Source organism: Brassica napus (genome assembly GCF_020379485.1).
Source record: "Brassica napus cultivar Da-Ae chromosome C3 unlocalized genomic scaffold, Da-Ae chrC03_Random_32, whole genome shotgun sequence".
In the NCBI taxonomy this organism is placed as follows: Eukaryota; Viridiplantae; Streptophyta; class Magnoliopsida; order Brassicales; family Brassicaceae; genus Brassica; species Brassica napus.
The window spans coordinates 962-21,559 of record NW_026014202.1 but is presented as its reverse complement, the minus strand read 5'-3'; the positions used below and the strand labels follow the sequence as shown (position 1 = coordinate 21,559).

The following is a 20,598-nucleotide window of genomic DNA, read 5'->3' as shown; positions in this document are numbered from 1 at the left end:
ACTCAACTCTTATTGCTTTATAAAATAATTTCAAAACTAAAACTCACGATTCAAAAGTTATACAACATACTTTGCATCTTCTTATATATAACTAATTTTTCCTAAATTCATTAGGTTTAACACAAATAGATAATTTCCTAATTCTTTTAGATAACCTAAATTCAATAGTATTAGGTAGCTTGTTCCTCTGAACTATTTCAAGCTTATCTCAGTATGTCTTGTCTGGCCGTCCCCATACATTCTTTAGACAAAGATAAGGGATTATTGTGATCTGTGAACATGTATTTTCCTAAACTTTAGATATATGGTAGTATTTTGTGAAGGTTAACCTCTTTTAGTGTTTATCTTGTAAGAAAAACGAGTTGAAAAAAAAAAAAAAAAGAACACAGAAGCAGAAAGCTTCATGTAGCTTACGAGGATATCAATTAGTATACTGAAAAGTCTTGAGAAAAACAATATGGGAAATTAGAACATATGAATTTTGAAAGTTAACAAAAAAAAAAGTTTTGAAAGGCAGAAGGAAGGATTTTACGAATACATTCATAAAGTCTCCTTAATTTAATTCCATATTCCATGTCGGATAAGTTTTTTTCTCTTGCATTAATCAATTGGTAAAACATTTCGATTCTAGAAGCACGATCGAATCAATTTTGGAATATTCTTTTTTTTTTTTTTTTGCATGTTATTACCTTTCCCCCTCATCTAAGAATATATTCACTATGGCTAAAAGCTTATCTATTTTTTACATCTTACAAAACATCAAAAATGATTGACATCAAAAAATGATTGAACTGTCTTTCTATATAATAGAATTAGTGGTAATAAAAGAGGACAAGTCGCTGATAGGTTCTGTCTCTGGTCACTTCTTCTTAAGCGTGAATCTCTGCATTACCACCAAACACTTCACTTTTTTCTTCCGCTCTTCCCTTTTAGCAAGAGGAGTGCTCTGCATTTTCTGAATCTCGTCCATCACTATTTTCTCCACCATCTCAATAGAATTGAGTAGCTTCTTCTCAGATGTGATGAACTCTGCTTCTTCTTCCTCCCCCGCAGATATCTCCTTCTTGATGTAGTCAAGCACCTTATGGAGTCTAGCAGTTGACGCTGGAAACATACGCTTCAATCCCACAGCCAGAGCATGCGTCACCATTACGAAATTGTGCTCATCTGCCGATGCTATTGGAGTTTCAAAAATACCAAGTTGTTGGTGAGTTGGAGTTTCACTCACTAGGTCATCGCCTACTCTCACACCAGCTACTGGAGTTTCAAGAACATAAACTTGTTGCTGAGTTGGAGTCACTCTCCAGGCTATCGTCTACACTCACAGCCGGAGCATGCGTCACCATTACGGAATTGTGCTCATCTGCTGATGCTACTGGAGTTTCAAGAACACCAAGTTGTTGGTGAGTAGGAGTCTCACTCTCCAGGACATCGCCTACTTTCACACAAGCAACTGGAGTTTCAAGAACAAAAACTTGTTGCTGAGTTGGAGTCTCACTCTCCAGGCCATCGTCTACTCCCATACCATCTTCTTCTTCTTCTTCTTCTTCTTCTTCTTCTTCTTTCAGTAGCCTGAAATGGACAAAGACATAAAAAGAATAAACCGTCAGTCTAAGCAAAACTAGTGCAACAAAAGCTTACACAAAAAGGCTAAGCAAGCGTACTTCAATGAATATTCAGACACAAAACCCATCTCAATTCAAGTGAAAGGAGAGTACTAAGAGACCCAATGTGAAAACTAAGACTCACCAAAACCATTGTCCATCTAACCAAGCCGCAAAACCTATATCATACACACAAAAGACAAAGCAAGCCTAATAAACACACAAAAGACTAAGCAAAACTTTAGCTTTCTGATTCAGCTTACACAAATAGGCCATTCGATGAATATTCAGAAATAAACCAATCATAATTCAGCTAAAAATGATGGACTAGGAGACCCAATGAGTAAACTAAAGACTCCGCAAAACCATTTTCCATCTAACTAAGCCCAAAAACCCATATTAGACCAGCAGAACGAACACACAAAAGGCTAACCAAAACCTTTAGCTTTATGACTCATCTTTCACAAAAGGCTAACCATTACAGAATTGTGCTCATCTGTCTATGCTACTGGAGTTTCAAGAACACCAAGTTGTTGGTGAGTTGGAGTTTCACTCTCTAGGCCATCGCCTGCTCTCACACCAGCTACTGGAGTATCAAGAACAAAAACTTGTTGCTGAGTTGGAGTCTCACTCGCCAGACCATCGTTTCCTCCCATATCAGCTCTTTTTCTTCTTCTTCTTCTTCTTCCTCTTATCTCAGTAGCCATCTCAGTAGCCTAGAAAAAGACATAAACATAATAAACTGCTAGTCTAAGCAAGACTAGTGCAACAAAAAGCTTACACAGAAAGATTAAGAAAGTGTACTTCAATGAATATTCAGACACAAAACCCATCTCAATTCTACGGAAAAGGAGGATACTAGAGACCCAATGTGGAAACTAAGACTCACCAAAACGATTGTCCATCTAACCAAGCCGCAAAACCCATATCAGACACAAAAAAGACTAAGCAAGCCTAACGAACACACAAAAGACTAAGCAAACTTTGGCTTTCTGATTCAACTTACACAAATAGGCCATTCAATGAATATTCAGAAATAAACCAATCATAATTCAGCTAAAAGAGAGGGACTAAGAGATCCAATGAGTAAACTAAAGACTCAGCAAAACCATTGTTCATCTAACCAAGCCGTAAAACCCATATCAGACCAGCAGAACAAACACACAAAAGGCTAACCAAAGCCTTTGGCTTTATGACTCAGCTTTCATAAAAGGCTAACCATTACAAAATTGTACTCATCTGCCGATGCTATTGGAGTTTCAAGAACACCAAGTTGTTGGTGAGTTGGAGTCTCACTCTCCAGGCTATCGCCTACTCTCACACCAGCAACTGGAGTATCAAGAACATAAACTTGTTGCTTAGTTGGAGTCTCACTCTCCAGACCATCATTTACTCGCATACCATCTCGTCTTCTTCTCCTTCTTCTTCTTCTTTCTCCTCCTCCTCCTCCTCTCAGTAGCCATCTCAGTAGCCCTAGACAAAGACATAAACAGAATAAACCGCCAGTATAAGCAAGACTAGTGCAATAAAAGCTTACACACGTACTTCAATGAATATTCAGACATAAACCTATATCAGACACACAAAAGACAAAGCAAGCCTAATGAACACACAAAAGACTAAGCAAGACTTTGGCTTTCTGATTCAGCTTACACAAATAGGCCCTTCAATGAATATTCTGAAACAAACCGGTCATAATTCAGCTAAAAAGGAGGGACTAAGAGACCCAATGAATAAACTAAAGAGTCGGCAAAACCACTGTCCATCTAACCAAGCCACAAAACCAGACCAGCAGAACAAACACACAAAAGGATAACCAAAGCCTTTGGCTTTATGACTCAGCTTAAACAAAAAAGGCTAACCAAGCCTCCTTAAATGGATATTCAGACTCAAACCACTCATAATTCAGCCGAAAAGGAAGGACTAGGAGACCCACGCAACAAGTAAACTAAAGACTCAACAAAATCATAGTACCGAAATTGATTATAACCAGAAGAAAGGTTCATTAATATACCCGTATGATATGAGTTATATCACGTAGAGGGGTCCTCGTGTACCAAGAAGGTAGTAAACTCCGTAAAGCACATCTTTTCCTCGCCTAGACCAAGACAATTTCTCCCTTCTAAACGGACTGTAACCACTCTCATTACCACTATCAGGCCTCCATGAACTGTAATTTCCTCCAAGCAAAGATTCAGGTTGTGCATACACCCGAGAACCCGATGGCAATCTCTGAATTGGATGTTCAAACGCACCGAATCGTGAGGCTGCCTCGTCGAGTAACACACCGTGATGGCGTCTGTTGATGGCGAATATCGCCGCGTAGTCCACCGGCTTATCTGTTTTAGTCATGAAATCTGAGGTCCAACCAGAGTCTCACCAAACCTTCCAAGTCGGCCATCTAGGAGGTACCAGAGACAGAGGTTCATTTCAAAGAGTGCATCTCAACAACCATAAGAATTTTGGCAAGAAAACAAATTCCCAGAGAAATTCAACTCAACCATTCATCACCGAGGCTTAGAATTACAAGAAAACTTCACGGAGTAAAGATTTATGGATTTTACAAATTGGAGGTTTTCCAGCCCATCCAGTTGCGAGTATCAACTCTTAGAAGTGGATTTCAATCCCGCCATGAAGCAACCTTCTCTAGAATAAATCATGGGCTTCAAGATGAATGTCTTAGCTTTCCAGAAAGCTCAATATCAGAAGAATTGGTCGAGGGAAACCAAGATGCAATCAATTTCCCAAAACGGCCAAACCGACATCAATTATGACAAGTTGCCAACCTCTCAATTTGGCTCGAACTAAACCTTTCTTTGGAATCCAGGAGATCATCGCATCCATCAAGAAGACATCCAGGATTTCCTTAGATTCACCAGCCCCAGAGGATCAAGCGGATTCTCATTTACTTCAACTTGCCTTATTTGGAGTCTCAAGCATTAAAACTCCAACAGCTCTTTTCCTTCAGTCTATGCATGACATCAGCACCTTCCAGACCATAAATAAGATTCCCGGGATGCTCACTTACCCCCTCAAACCATCCAGATACAAGGAGAACACCATCTACATTCATTTGACCAAGATTCTCATCATTAAGCCTCCAACAGATAGTTTTCATGGAGCCATCAATTCCTTTGCTTCCAAGTTTATTATTTTGAATTTATTAGTTTCCTTTTATCACTTTTCGACTGTTAGAGAGTCCTAAGGTCGAGCCTAGTTTCTCATCATTAAGCCTCCAACAGCTAGTTTTCATGGAGCCATCAATTCCCTTTGCTTCCAAGTTTATTATTTTGACTTTATTAGTTTCCTTTTATCACTTTTAGACTGTTAGAGAGTCCTAAGTCGAGCCTACATAAGCTCAGTTAGTTTGTCTTTGTAAATCAACGTTGATCATTGAAAGTAATAGAAAACAGTTTTCTTTTAACAAAGTTGTGTTTTTTTTGTTGTTATTTCTCTAGTTATTTGTGTGAGATTCACTAAGTCCTAAAGAATCCACGCCCAGAGAGTCTTGTGTAATTCAAGGCAACCTGTTCGTCCATTTATTGAGCGAGTCAATCCTTATCGATCGATCCATCTCATCCACCAGCCAAAGCTTGAGAGTGTTATACAACCAGCATGCTTAGCTCCATTGCATCCGACCATTCTTCTCATCTTATCACCTTCATTACTCTCTTTTATTATTAGTTTGATTCATACTCATCCCATTTGCTTTTGTTTCAGGTTGATTTGGTTCAAACAGCCTTAAATCGGCTTCCATCGGATCTTGTCGATTACTTAACCATTGAACAATCAGCAGCATGGTTCCTTCTTCAACCAATTCGTGGGTTCCCCCCCCCCCCCCGCCCCCCGCGCCTACGACACTCTCCGTTCTGTCTCTCGCCTCTTGCATCTTTAGATTCTCGATGTTTGCTGAAAACAAAAATCAGATTCAATCCACTAGATAAATTCAAATCCAAACCACATCATCAATTCCAAAAGGTGATCGAAATTAATGGAAAGAGATTCCCAAAAGCGAAAATACTTCGTTACCTCTGATGAATCTTTGATGGAATTCAAAGCAGAGAGAATTTAATTTTCTAGGGAAATAGGGGAGAGAAAGAGATTTTGAAATTGTTTCATAACCAAACTGAACCGGATTTTCGGTTATTTCATAATGTTCTCTTCTTCCCACGTGCGACAATCATCGATTTTGAAATTGTTTCATTATGTTCTCTTCTTTCCCACGTGCACCAACGTTCGATTTTGAAACAATTTCATAACGCTCACTGTGCCTTAGTATAGTATAGTGAAACCAGGGCACTGAACTGTACAAAGCTATTCTTTTTATCAATAGAAAGTTATGTAATCCAATCATATTTACTAGATATTCTCGTCAGTTCTCCTTTTTGTATTCTAGATGGTTTCCCGCGAATTCCGGAATATAAATATTATATGAAAATATATATTATGTATAGAATGTTGTAAAGTTTTCATAAATTTGATGTTAAAATAATTGATGATATTTAGTAACTAGATGATAATCCGCCCTCTGCGCGAGTTAAATTTTTTAAAATATATTCTATTAAATATTATAAACAATATACATTTTGTTATCAATTATTTTTTTATATTTGATTAGAAGTGGCATTCGGGTACCATTTGATTCGGTTAGGTTCAGATCTTTGCGGTTTGGTTCGGTTCGAATCTTTGCGGATTTCATTTGGGTTTTGGTTCGGATAACCTATTTAATTTTTAAAAAAATAAAGTTAATATATACTTTAAATTCTTCAAAAAATAAAAATAAAAATAATATATAACATATAAATTTGAATAATGTATGCTTAACATAAAAATTGGTTTAGCTTAATACATGGATAGGAAATCAATAGATATTTAAGTAGTTTAGTATTTTAAGTATACTGTCCCATCCTATCACCCCGACTGTACCGCACGTTCTGTCCACTGCATCGACCCACATACACCCGTAATGGAGCTCAGTCTTGAACCACGACCTAGAGATGGAATTGATCGACCCACATCACTTCTTTCCCAACCATTTCAACATTCTAAAACTGTTCGTCAAGTCAGAATCCACTTGGAACGAGAAGAATCCAAAGATGTTCACAGATTTTCCCTTATGGCCCTTTTAGTGCGTCCCGTGTGTCCCGAAGGCTGTGCTGAAGTTCTTGCTTCAGTGTCCGACCCTATGATGGATTTTTATCTTTCATATTTCACTAAGGCATGGATATTTGAGCTGTCCAAGGACTTGTTTCACAACAGTACACAACTTGGTTCAGCAGATCATCCGATAGTTCAGTCCATTCGTGTTAATCACCCGACAGGCCGTGTGGATCGTCCTGATCACGTCCTGATCCTTACACCAAGTACCAGCAAGACCAGAATGAACCTGGACAGAAGGAGAAGTCACTTTGCCCAGTCTTCATCAATTTCAACAACTTTGACTCCCTTTATTATTTTCTAGTCAATGTTGTCTTTTCCTAGGTTTGTATTTTCCATAATTGTTTATGGCTTTCTTTGACTACATATCCTATATATATGGCTCATAAGCCACGAAATAAAACAGATTGTTTTCTCCTTTTTATGAGTTTATCTCTTTGTTCTTTGTTTATAACCACCTCTTAGTTTCTTGGTGAGGTTATCTCCAAGTTTCGATCCTTCTTCTGTTGGACAGGTGCGTCACATCCGGCAACGATCGAAGTCTGGTAGTATCAAGAGGTCTTTCCGCAGCCTTTTGTGTCACCATTCATCCCATCCAGTTCTCCTTTGGAGTTCATATCCATTCTTTATCAATCCGGTCGAGTGTTTGTTCCTTAAGGGTCTTCAGCGACGCTGGTCGCGAGGATGGCGTGCTCGGTCGCCTGCGGCGACCGCGAAGGCGGCGAGTCAACGGTTTCCCTGTGGCGCACAGGTTAATTTTCGTAGGCTCAGACCTTTCGTTTAGCTATTTTAAATATGTACTTATAACTATTTGTATATATTTCTGAGTATTTTGGACAACTTAAAAACATCATATATATTATGTATATTCTTTTAGATATTAAATTTAGAAATGATTAATATATTTAAGTATATAAATCTGGTTCAGATTTTTTCGGATACCCGAAATATTTTGGTTCAGATCAGGTTCTATTTCTGTTCTCTAGATAACAAAATTTTGAACCCATTCTGATATCTAACCAACTTTGGTTAAAGTTCGGTACTATTTTATGGATCGGGTTTGGTTCGGTTTTTGGATTTGGATTTTTTGCCCAACCCTATATTTTTTTATTGTAACAAAATTTGAAACGAAAATGATGATGGTTCATATTGATTTTGGATATGCAACAATTTTTAAACCAAAACACATTTTACTATGTACGTGGCGTATTTAGTTAATCATTAAAAATTGTTCTAGGCCCATTTAAGGAAAACAATGGGATGAACGTAAAAAACGTTACCATTTCAGATTGTCAATCAACACTTCCTATACTCTTTGTCGGTGTTGTGACGAATTGAAAGAGGGTTAGGGTTAGGAAAGCAAATTTGTTGTGCAGTCCATGTTCTCGCTAGGTGATTTCAATAGCTTCTAAGTAAATCTTCGTTGTATTGATCTCTTGTAATATTTTCGAATAGTATTAATTAGTAAAATCTTACACTTGTTAGAGTAATCAATTGTTTCTCAATTAATATATAAGAGATTAGAATAATCACATAAATCAAAATAATACATCTTGTTTATTTACAATATTTTATGGTAAATAAATAAATAAATTATTTTATTTATTTTATATGGTATATAATTTAATTTCAATGACATTGACATAAATATATAGTATATTTAATATAAATTAGTTATTGAGATTTCATACTCATATGGACTATTAACATTTGTATATTTGATGTAGCAAAAAATTTAAACCATTAATCCCAAAATTTTCGATGTGATATTTTTTCGATGCAAATTTAAAATTAAAATAAAAGATCTCAATACTTTTTCAATGAAAATTTCAAAATAAACATATTTATGTATTTTTAAATGGTACATAATTTAATTAAATGATATAGTATAATGCACACATTTAGTTGAAGTGCAGTTTTTATTTACTGCACAAATTGAGTTCCAAGAAAGGAAACAGCTTTAAGAGGACAGAATCGCTAATCATTTCGGACTGAGACATAAACTAGTTTACTTATTTTGTTTCCAACTTTTTGTGAAGTTTATATGTAAGTATTTATATCCTGTGAAGTCTATATGTTAAGTATTTATATCCCTTCTCATTCATTATTGACAATGTGCTCTAGTTTTAAGTAGATAGATGATGTTAGTGTTTGATTTGACTTTTTGTTTTTCCAAACAGCTAAACAGCTACACTGTTCATGTGGAAATCACAAAGTGTGGATATCTGGATGCATCTTAGGTGGAACTGGTGTCTTTTTTTTTTCCCCCAACTGGTTGATTTTTATTAATGGACGGCCAAGCCCAAAGTGAAAGCCGAAAGGCCCAAATACATAAAAGAAGGCCGAAAGCCAACAACCCAAAAAAACGAACGAGACTCCTTAAACGGGCCTACGGCCCAACCAAACTACCCGGGCAAACGGAGCCCAAACACGCGCTTGAAGAAGACCCAATGCTAGATACGTGGAAGCATCTCAACCATAAGAGCAAACGCGTCTCCACCGCCTCGACTTAACCATCTCCGCCCCGGCACAACACCGGAACCACATCACCCCAACTTACTTCCGTCGGAGCTCAGAACCTGACGAGCCTCCTCCGAAATCATAACTGTTCTTTCAACTCTATCTATCCGTCGGAGAGCATCATCGCTCTTCGAGAGCTCATCCGACAAGGCCAGCGCTTCAAGCGCTTTAGCTCTAGAGCGACATGCAAGAAACCACCCGATTCACAAACTAAACCCCGAAAAAACTCCAGGACCACATCTAAAGACTTAAACCGGCAAGGAGAAGCTACGGTAGCCTTAACCTTCCAGGAACTAAAGCCGACGAAGGCGAAGCCAGAAAACTCCCACCTTGCGGAAACAAAAGCCGGCGGCGACGGATCTGTGGAAGCCTCCATCTCCCCGGGAATAACAACTGAACTCACGAGCCGACTGCTGCTTCGATTAAACGTTCTTCGCCCCTCACCACGGATCCAGAGAAAACAGCATCGCCGCCGTAGGGAGCACCGTACAAGCCGATCCTTCCTTGACGCAAAACCCTAGCCCAGAGACGTCAGCATGTCGGGAGAATCGGTAGATCGAAGCCCACAGCGGAGAACTTTGACTTAACCGAAAAAAGGTGAACCACCGACGCCGGCACGCGCGCGGACGCGCCACCGGTCGTCGGGGGACACCGACGCTTTTCTCTAAGCTCTTTCCTCTCTATCAGGTCTTTTATTTTATTTTATAAGAACTTGTACTAATTATTTTGTGTTTTTGTGGAACTGGTGTCATCTTCATTATTTTCAAGATAAATGAAATTAAACAATATATTGAAGATTGGAAATTTGAGAATCCATCCAATTAGAGCATACGGGATTGATAAAGCTGTTGCAATGAGTGTACATTTATTTTCCATTAAATCATTCAATTTCGATTTTGTAATATGAACTGACTTTTCTATTTTTTTCAAATATTTTCTTCAAGGGAGGACCCACTTAGACCTGAAAACATGTGGGAAAATTGCAAGACAATTTTCAACAAAGCTTGGGACAAATTCTTTCACACGAAGGCATAGAGGCAGCCCTAGAAATTGGATGTCAGCAGAGGTTAGTATGTTCTATGTTTTGTATAGGTTATACAATCTCTAGCTTTAATTTTGATTTCAATTTCATTCAGATTAGCATGTCCCCTGTTGTGTATGCTTCCCTTCGGTTATATCTCTAGTTGATCACTTGTTCACACATTTAGGAGGATAGACTTGCACTTGTTCCAGACAGAGATATGAACTAGTTTACTTATTGTTGTTTCAATTTTTATGTTGAAGTTTGAACATTGACGGATTATCTTTTAAGTATTACATTCATACTATTTCATTTCTTAGTCCCTTAGGCTTATGACGTTTTTCTAATCTTCTTCATCTATCGTTCTCCATGTTGGCATTTATACAGAGGGATGTCCGTTTGAATGGTTTGAGGAGGAAGTGGAGACACCTGTGAGTTCTGAACAAGAAGCAATACACCATGGTTAAAGACTACTCTTGAATCTGGATAATGATCTGTCAAGAACCTTGATGAAATTAAATGGAACATATAGCTTAATAATGTCTAAGTTGAATCTATTTCGTTCAAATACCCAATAGGATAATTTTTATATTAAGAATAATTAATTAAGCATCAAGCCAAAAAAATGAAAGGATGGTAAAGGCCACTTCTGGCTTTGGACAAACAATTTTATATTGTTTCAATATTTAGATACAACAGGAATAAAAACGTATAGAAAGGTATAATCTCGTCAATAATTCAACTAGACCCAACTCATAGTTATGTAGCCATGCATTATCATTATTTACTAATACTTCTGTTTTATATCTTAAGTCATCCCCACTACCCTTATACGTACGGCAGCCTCTTGAGTTTGAAATGCTAATGTAATTGCTAGCAAGATCAGTCAAGATCTTGTGTCTTTGTTTACTCTTGGTGAGATGTTTCAGGTAGTGATTGATGTGCGCAATACGTATGAGACTAGGATTGGGAAGTTTAAAGGAGCTGTTGATCCACGTACCACAGCGTTTAGACACTTTCCATGATTCCATCATGGGTGGGGGATCAGTTTGCGTTGAAGCAACAAGGCAATGAAACACAAGGAATTGTGGAGAAAGAAGACAAAGCTGATTAGGCAAAGACGCTGCCACGGATTGCAATGTACTGCATTGGAGGAATCAGGCGTGAGAAAGCTTCAAGTTTACTTCTAAGCCAAGGTTTCGAAGAGGTTTAACCTAAATACAACCTCTAACCATTGAGCTTTGGTTTCGAAGAGGTATTTAACATTATTTCTTTATCAGGTGTATGTATCACTAAAAGGTGGGATACTGAAGTACCTAGAAGAAGTCCCTAAAACAGAGAGTTTTTGGGAAGGGAAATACTTTGTGTTCGACAAGCGTGCATCTGTGGAACATGGTTTAGCTCAAGGAACTCATAAACTCTGCTACGGATGCAAGCAGCCTTTAGTGATGAAGACATGGAAGCTCCAAAGTATGAGTATGGAGTTTCTTGTCTTTACAATTGGATATGGGCCCATATCACCATCAGGACCCGAGAGTTAACTCGGCCCAATAAAATAATAGAGATATGAAGAAAAGCGCCAGCCCGGCAAGAGCCCAATCAACGAAGAGTCAGACGACTTACTTACTCGTCAGGTGGACCTGACACATGCAACCGAGTGTTGGTAAAGGAAAATACGCTAACATCCTACTACGACGCTGAACGTAGCTGTCAACAATTCGGCCGACACTATTCCAAGCCAGGGAAGCAATGATGGGAGAAGGTAGAATCTAAACCACAAATAGTCAATAAAAGGAGAGCAAGAGAAAGACGGAAAATACAAGTCCAAGAGAGAGAAACCGAGAGAGAAATAGCAATTGACGACAAGTTAGTCATTCCCTGCATCTAGTTTAACACTTCAATAAACGAAATCTTTGGCCCCTAAAAAACTACTAATTATGTTGATTAAGATCCTTAAACTATATTATCGGTTTTAGGATTCAACACTTATTGTTACTCCAAGAAATCTGAAGAGGAGAAAGAAAGGGCGAAGGCTAGACGACAGACGTAGTTTGAGAAATGGGGTGTGATTGGTGGTCCTAATGATAAGGGTCGTCGACCCGCTAGTAAACCACAAAGTCCAAGAAAGAGCAATGAGAAGCTTGGTTCTCCAATATAGAATGATGATTTTGTTGGTTGTTTGGATATTGATAGCTCTTTTGTTGTTCTTATAAGTGAATGTTATAAGAGGTGGTTTAGCTTTTCTTTTGATATATTGATTGCTTCGGGGCCGATTTGAAAAACAAAAAATATGAATGAACAATCTAGAGATCCAAACCAAACTGACCCCAAAAATTCGAATTTGTATCCTGTTCGAGCTGTAAAAACAAACATTCTAATGGATCAAGGTGGTAGAAAGTATACATGAATTCGAAGTAATTATTAATCGATCATCAAAAATCTGAATTAGTATATAAAATAAGTATATAAAACTTAGTACTTAAAAATACTATTTCAACTCTTATTTGATATGACATTTAAAATATGCTAAAAACTAAAGTATAATCATCAAAACTCGAAATGTATTCGAGTTAAACAGAGTTATACATTTATAACAGACTCAAATTGAAGAAATATTAACCGAATCTGGACCCAAATATATATAAAGCCCGAAAACGAAAGGTCTCCGAATGAAAAACAGTATAAACGGCACGTTGTTCAAGTTTTTACACGTAGGACGGTACGCAGTGTGAAAAGAAGCGTTTGACTAGGTCGAAAGAAGTTCTCTTTTAATGGCGAAACATTCGTCATTTCATTTTAAGGATCTTTGTGTGGGGGAGTCGATTCGATAGAGATCGAAGCAGTTATGCCAGGAGGAGGAGGAGGTGCGCTCAAGTCCTTGAAGCCAAAGATCCAATCGGTGGATATACAAGCCGCCGCGGGATGGGGTATCGCCGCCGCAGCCGGCGCCATATGGGTCGTACAAGTAAGCCCATTCCTCTTGAATAGTGGTGGGTGATTCATGAACGCTTTAAGAATTGTTACTTGTATCATATCTCATTTTGTTTCATCGCAGCCATTTGATTGGATAAAGAAGACTTTTATTGATAAACCCGCAGCTGAGGAGAACTGAACTGAGAGATCACCAAAAGATTCAAGACAAAGAAGTGCGAGTTTTTTTCTTTTCTTTCCCAGTTTCTAAGTTTGTTACAGCTGAATAAAGTTTTTGTTCTTTGTTTGTTTGTTGATTCATGTAGACCTGCTCTGTCTTTCTCTTAAATGTTATGACATGAGAAAGCATTCACTCACCAAACTTATCAGAAAAGAGGACCCGTTTTGATTTTTACTTGTTTGTTGTTATTTCCATATGAAGTATATATAGATCAGGAGGTATCATCAGGAAAAAGTTATGATGATGATTTAGATTGTTGAGCTTAAAGAGCTCAGAAACTTTATACTTTGCCAAATGGGTAAGACCGACCAGAAGAAGCGAAGCTTTATTCTTCAGGCACCCTTTCTAATCAACCAACTCCAGAGTTATATATATCACTCCAAGACAACACAAGTCAGTGATCAAGCTTAATCTGACCAAAAAATCTAATTACATTAAGCATAGACGTAACGAGCAATCCAGATCAGGATCAATCTACAACTATAGCTGTCAAATGGGTGGGCAATTGGTTGCCATGTCCAAAAATATAAATGGATCTATTTTGGTGACACCCATTTGTCCATGCAGATTATAAATGGATAAGAATCACAAGACCAATGGTAATGGGCGTTAATGGATTTGGACTATGTGGACATTGGCGGTCCAATGGTCACAAAGTTAGGGTTTTAAAATTTAATATCGAATTTTCCGACAAAACCATAAAATCAAGTGTTCTCGCTAAAACCGCAAAAACATTTTTTTCCGCCACAACCGGAAACTCATTTCCGGGCAAAACCACAAAATCAAGTTTTCCCACCAAAACCGGAAAATCGAGTTTTTCCGCCAAAATCGGAAAATCGAGTTTTCCCGCCAAAACCGCAAAATCGAGTTTTTCCGCCAAAAACCGCAAAATCGAGTTTTTCCGCAAAAACCGCAAAATCGAGTTTTTCCGCAAAAACCGCAAAATCGAGTTTTTCCGCCTAAACTGCAAAATCGAGTTTTTCCGCCAATACCGTAAAATCGAGTTTTCCCGCCAAAACCGCAAAATCAAGTTTTCCTGCCAAAACCGAAAAATCGAGTTTTTCTGCCAAAACCGTTAAATCGAGTTTTCCTGCCAAAACCAGAAAATCGAGTTTCCCGCCAAAACCGGAAAATTGTGTTTTCTTTGCAAGATTGAAAAATCGAGTTTTCTTGTCAAAACCGGAAAATCGAGTTTGTCCGTCAAAACCCAAGTTTTTCCGACAAAACTGCAAAATTGATTTTTTCATCGAAACCGCAAAATCGAGTTTTCCGCCAAAACCGTAAAATTTCTAGGCTTATAGATTAAAATTTAAATTTTTCTTATATGGTCTATTGCAGTCCATGTAAACATGAGTGTTAGTGGGTCTGGTCCTTAATGAACATTGTTCCTAATGGACATTGTCAATCTTTGTCCACAAACAATAAATAGATAAATGGATATGGGCTAATGGACGTGGGCTAGCCTGGTTACGGCTCTATTTACAACACCTCTTAAACTCAAACACCTCTACTCACAACATTACCCTTGTGTTGTGTGTTTTCATCATTAAGTCAACTGATGCAAATTCCAGTTAAACCTAAATCTCGATATATCTGTCCTTTAGCTTCTTTTGGTTAGAGGAGTTGAAAAAGATGAACAGAGGTAAGTAAGAATTGTATTTTTTATTTAGTCTTGGGACAGGTAGAGTTGCAATTGATTTGTTCTTTAACTGCTGTTTTGTGGTCTGTTTGAAGTCATTAGCACTTTTTCCAGCTAAGTTTCATGAGGGCATGTGGATCAGACGAGGTAACTTCTCTTGCACAAATGTTGCTTGGCTATTCCCATATTGAGATGGATTCTTAATTGTTGTTTCTGATTTGCAGGAAGCTTGCAAAGTTACTTGTATCGTTTGCAAAGTTCTCTTCTTTGAGCAAGGCCGTCTCCTCAAGTCTCTAAAATGGTAAAAAGCTTGTTTTTCTTTCCTTTTTTTTTTTATTGTGGTATGAATGTCATCTAGTTTTGTTTATCAAAGTTCATGTTAAGTTTGGGGATGGTGAAAATGCATGCCAGAAATCTTCAGCGTTGCTAAGCCAACTCCAGCTGATGAAAGCTCTCAAATACCCATTGCACTGGGAGACGGGTGAGATAGGTTCGAGTGATGATGGCATGCCTCCACCGTCCGTTTGGGGTGCAATGTGATGCAGACACAGATTCTGGATCATTCATAGTAACGTTCTTCTTGCAAGGCTCGGCTATATATTCTAAAGAGAGGGAACCTATAGTATGTAACCAACACATGTTACGTTTTATTATATCCACTGACGAGATATATTTATTGGAGATGAGATGAAACGTTTACAAGTCTTCTCTACCTCTTCGATTCTGTCAAGATTATCAAATTCCTTTGTTGCTGCCATGGCTTCTATTAACTCAGGGATTAAGCAACCACCGACTTTGCCACCCTTTTTCATGGCCAATCAAAAATAACTCTTGTTCAGGATCAGACGCTATTGCAATGTCCACTGCCAAAAGCTTTATGTCATACAGAGGAAGCAAACCAAAAGATTGATGAATGAGAGAGAGACTCACCACTTGTTAACTATTCAGTAGTCACTAATCCAGTCACAACAGCTCTAATGTGCCACATTAAGTCTTAGAGATATATATATATATACCACTCCTAAATGGCTAATAGCTGAGTGGCTAAATGGTGTTCAAAAAAGGCGCTGAGCGGCTAAACATCTTGGAAGCTTATACCAGTCCTATTATTCCTTCCTATTCACCAACTATATAACCAACTCATAACAGCTCTAATCTGCTACCTTCAGTCCTACGCTAGTCATTGTATACCTATAGACCCGGGTTGGGTGGAGGACCCTTTTACTTACCGGGTCTTCTTGGACGAAGGAAGAAACAAGCACAACATGAAGAGGACCCACAGTGTGTAATAAGAAAGTTCAAAAACTCCATGCCCACTGCTACTCTGGTCGAGTCGCAGATGACAGGTTGGCAAGGGTAAAATCGTCATTTTAAACGTTTTCTGTGGCTGTTTTTTTTGACAAAAGGCTTGCATATTTATATATAAAAGAAAGCAATGTTTTACAAGCACATGCATATATTCATGGTTATAGACCCACCTTAGTTAACAACCCATCATTAAAACCATAATTTAAAAGATCAGATTGGCCCAAATAGCCCAAGTAACTGAATCGACTTCCAAGTTCGCTAATCTCAATTACGATGCCGTCAAAAGCCAAAGCTGCATATAGCGAGAGGAGATGATCGGAGAATCAAACCTGTAACCGCTGATGCGATCGGTGATCAGTTTGATGACCGCATCCTGTGAACGGTATTGATTGTTTGTGTAACCTTTGTTCCTCTCCTGCCATACCCAGTATATCGTCGATTGCCAACATAACAATGTCAGTTTCTTTGCCATTTTGTTCCCTTGTAGTGTCTGCATGGAAAGCAAAGTTTGATCCAATTCCTCAGCGGTTGCAGGTGACATCTTCTGGAAATCTCCACCCAAATTCCCCAACTATACGGACACAGATAGAATAAATGGTCCCTTGATTCAGCAGCCTGACTACAGAGAAGACAAGCCCCATCCGTTTGAAGTCCCCAGCCTATAAGACGGTCCCTAGTTGGGCATCTATTCGGTACAAACAACCAAGTTAGGAAGTTGTGGCATGGAATTCCTCTACCAATCCAAACAATAGATGCCCACGGTACTGTCTCTTCCCTGTCCCTCAGCTTTCGATATATCTCGCTTGTACTGTATCTTGATGACGGTTTATCACTGACTATCCACTCATAGCGATCCTCCGTCTCAGTCAGACCTAATGTTGTGAAGAATATGTGGAGTTGAAGCATACTTTCAGAGCGCGGAGGAGGAAGTCTCCAGTTCCATCAACAAAAAGGTCCGCTACAGTTGTTTTCAAGCTTATACCCATACCTGAAGTTTGGTCTGAGAGCAGAAACTGTGAAAGTTTCCCAAAGGGGGACCAATTATCTGACCAGAAGCGACATGATTCTCCATTGCCTACTTGCATCCTTATCCAGGTATAGACTTCATCTCTAAGCTTGAAAAGCTTATTAACAAGCCATGAGTTTGATGTGGAAGGTCTCATAGTCCAGAAATTTGAAAGGGAGCCTTTTAGAACTTCTGCCTTGAACCATCCCACCCAAATTGATCCTGCTTGAAAGAACAGCAACCATATCAGTTTTATACAACAACACGCTTGTTCCAAGTTAATAGGTCCTTTACCCCTAGTCCACCACAAGTTTTTTCCTTAGTCACCACTTCCCAAGATACCTTAGCCGAGTGATGCGCATCAAGTCTACCTTTCCACAGGAATAGACCACACAAGGAATTTATTCTTTTTATACAAGCTTTAGGAAGTAGGAAGGTTGAGCACCATAAGTTAGTAATACCCGCAATGATTGTTTTGATTAAGAGTAGCCTCCCAGCAAACGACAGTGTCTTTACAGTCCATGAAGTGAATTTTGATTTGACTTGCTGTATCAGAACCTCACAGTTTGCTATTGTTAACTTCTTTGTGCAGAGGGGAACACCAAGATAGCGCACGTGGTAGAGTCCCATTAGACACCTTAATGACATCTATCTCCTGTTGCGATAAACCGGAGGCATACAATGAAGACTTCTGTACACTTACAGCCAAGGCCAGAGCGCAGTTCAAACTCTTTCAGTACCTGGAGAAGATTCTGTACTGAGCCAAGGGAACCATCCATGAAGATCAACAGGTCGTCGGCAAAACATAAGTGGGTGAGCTTGGACTTGCTACACTTGTGATGGTACTTGATCTTCAAGTCAGCGGCGGCTTTATTCAGCATGAGGGAGAGATTCATAGCAATGACAAAGAGATAGGGAGAAAGGGGGTCTCCCTGCCTAAGTCGCCGGTTACCCTTGAAGTGTCCGTGCACTCTACCGTTATAGCTGACGGACGGTGAAGTTAGGTGTACAGATGCACGCACGAAGCCAAACCACCAGAAGTGGCGGGAGATGCAGACCCTCGAGGCAGTTGAATAAGAATTCCCAGGAGAGAGTGTCGAAAGCCTTAGCTATATCCACCTTGATGGTAATCCTTTTGGCCCTGTCTTTCGATGATAACCGTTTACAAGTTCCCCTGCTAAGACCGTGTCTCCACTATTAACCTGCCTTTAACGAAAGCTGTCTGGTTAGGAAACAATGAGCTCTGGCAAAAATAGATTTTATCCTCCTGACAAGAAGTCTAGCTACAACTTTGTAGAGAGTGTTAGGCAGCTAATAGGGCGAAAATCAGTAATGGCAGAAGCTCCTGGGCGCTTGGAACTAGTGCGAGTATTGTAGAGTTCGTGGAAGCTGGCATGAAGGAGTAGTGGAAGATGTGCGAAATCGAGGAGAGTACCTCCGTTCCTAAGAAACTCCAAGAAGACTTGTAGAACTAAGATGTGAGACCATCAGGACCTGGAACTTTGTTAGGATTGATTTTGAATAGAAGCTTCTGAATCTCCTCAGCAGTTGGGATTATAGTCATTGCAATAACATGAGGAGTAGGAGTGAAACCAGAGAGCTGAGTAAACCAGTCAGGAGAGAGGAGTGAAGTTGAAGCGGTTGCAACAAGTCTAGGCCGAACAGATTGCGGAAATGCGTTATGGCATGAAGGCTCATGAGTAGGGGGTCAGTGAACAATCCACCCGTTGACAGCATGAAGGACCGAATAGTGTTGTAACTCGCCCTTGTTTGGAAAATTCTTGAAGAAGTAAGCCGTTGTTTGATCCCCTTCATTCAGCCAGTTTACCCTTGACTTTTGTCGAAAATAACATTCTCAATTGGCGCAGGGATATAACCACTTCTGATGCAGCTGTCGTTCTTCTTCAAAGAGATGGGGAGTTGGATTTGTCAAAGCTTGTACCTGCACATCTTGAAGCAAACTGTTAGTTTCTAAAACCCTCACTGAATATTAGAAAAGTTCTCTCTATTTAACTGTTTTAAACACTCCTTTTACTGTTTTTTGCTTCCAACAAAGATTTGTGAGAGTGAATGCCATGCTTTCCGGCCTGATTCCAAGCCTCAAGGACCGTCTGGTGAAAGAGCGGTGTTTAGTAAGGTAGTTAAAGAACCGAAAGGGCTTGGTTCCAGCTAAGGGGAGTTGGTGGGCTAGGTCTAGAAGACAAGGGCAATGGTCTGACATCTCAGGGGGAAGAAAGGGTAGCGACAATGTTTGGGAAAGAGGGATATGAGGGATATTACTTCGAGTTGACGAGCAGGCGATGATCAAGTTTTTAGCAATGGGATTTTCCGGCCGGTGGTTAGAACCAAGAGTGAAGTGGGCCCTGAAACCGAAGGTCAAACATTCCCATCTGATGAAGAGTGTTCCTGAATTCCGACATTTGAGGAGAGATGGAGTTAACCTCAAACAGGGAATGCTCAGAGTGATGAATGATCTCATAAATCACCACCTAAGATCCATGGAAGGTTCGCAAGATTCAACAGCTGGTGCAGGTGAAGAAGTTCAACCCACAAGCCCGCTCTTTTTGCTCTTTCGTTAGAAGCGTAAATTGCAGTGTAGATATAAAAGGAGCAGTAGCTGGGAGGAGGTTTGTACTTGACAAGTTAGCTGTTGAGGTGACTGATGCATCACTTGTACCTTGACTGGGTCCTTCCAGATGACCATTATCCTTCCATCTTCATCAGAGAGATGATTTGTTGCATAGTTCCAGCCACGACAAAGAGAAGACATGAGCTGGCCAGATTCTGATCTTTGATATGGGATTCTAAGATAGTACCAAAAATAGGTTGATGAGGCTTTAGCCAATTACAAAAAGGGGTGTGCTTATCCGGGTCATTTGACGTTTTTTTTTTTTGTGTTTTTTCGGGAAGGACTCCCCTGGGTAAAGGAAGAGTCCCCAAAACAAGAATAGTGGGGTCAAAAGGAAAAGGGATTCAAAAGGAAAAGCTATAGGGGTGCGGGTCCCCTGGTTCTTTTTCTAGGCTGGAGCAGAAGAGGAAGAAGGAGAGTTGGGAGAGAGAGAGCGCTTAAGGGACAAACCCAAGGTTTGGGAGGGTAGTTTCAGTATCAACAAGCCACAGGAGTCGGATGGTTTTGTGTGTGTTGTGTGTGGGTGGTTGGGGGGGCGTTTTGTTGGGCTTGTTTTGGTTTTG

The 20,598-nt window shown here is 39.4% G+C and overlaps 2 protein-coding genes and 2 pseudogenes across 2 annotated transcripts; 2 read left to right on the top strand and 2 right to left on the bottom strand.

Annotated features, from left to right (window-relative positions):
• Window positions 1-833: 833 nt before the first annotated feature.
• LOC125594687 lies at window positions 834-5,493 on the bottom strand (annotated as a pseudogene).
• Window positions 5,494-10,806: 5,313 nt separating this feature from the next.
• Window positions 10,807-12,460, top strand: LOC125594683 (annotated as a pseudogene).
• Window positions 12,461-13,080: 620 nt separating this feature from the next.
• LOC125594689 (cytochrome b-c1 complex subunit 10, mitochondrial) lies at window positions 13,081-13,419 on the top strand. Its single transcript, XM_048770784.1, has 2 exons — window positions 13,081-13,267; window positions 13,358-13,419. Exons 1-2 carry the CDS (start codon window positions 13,148-13,150, stop codon window positions 13,412-13,414), a joined length of 177 nt encoding a protein of 58 aa, XP_048626741.1. The 5' UTR covers window positions 13,081-13,147; the 3' UTR covers window positions 13,415-13,419.
• A 3,249-nt stretch (window positions 13,420-16,668) lies between these two features.
• On the bottom strand, window positions 16,669-18,036 carry LOC125594686. The gene is made up of 4 exons (XM_048770783.1): window positions 17,868-18,036; window positions 17,389-17,628; window positions 17,148-17,272; window positions 16,669-16,971 (listed from the first exon to the last, which is right to left on the bottom strand). Exons 1-4 carry the CDS (start codon window positions 18,034-18,036, stop codon window positions 16,669-16,671), a joined length of 837 nt encoding a protein of 278 aa, XP_048626740.1.
• Window positions 18,037-20,598: the final 2,562 nt, after the last annotated feature.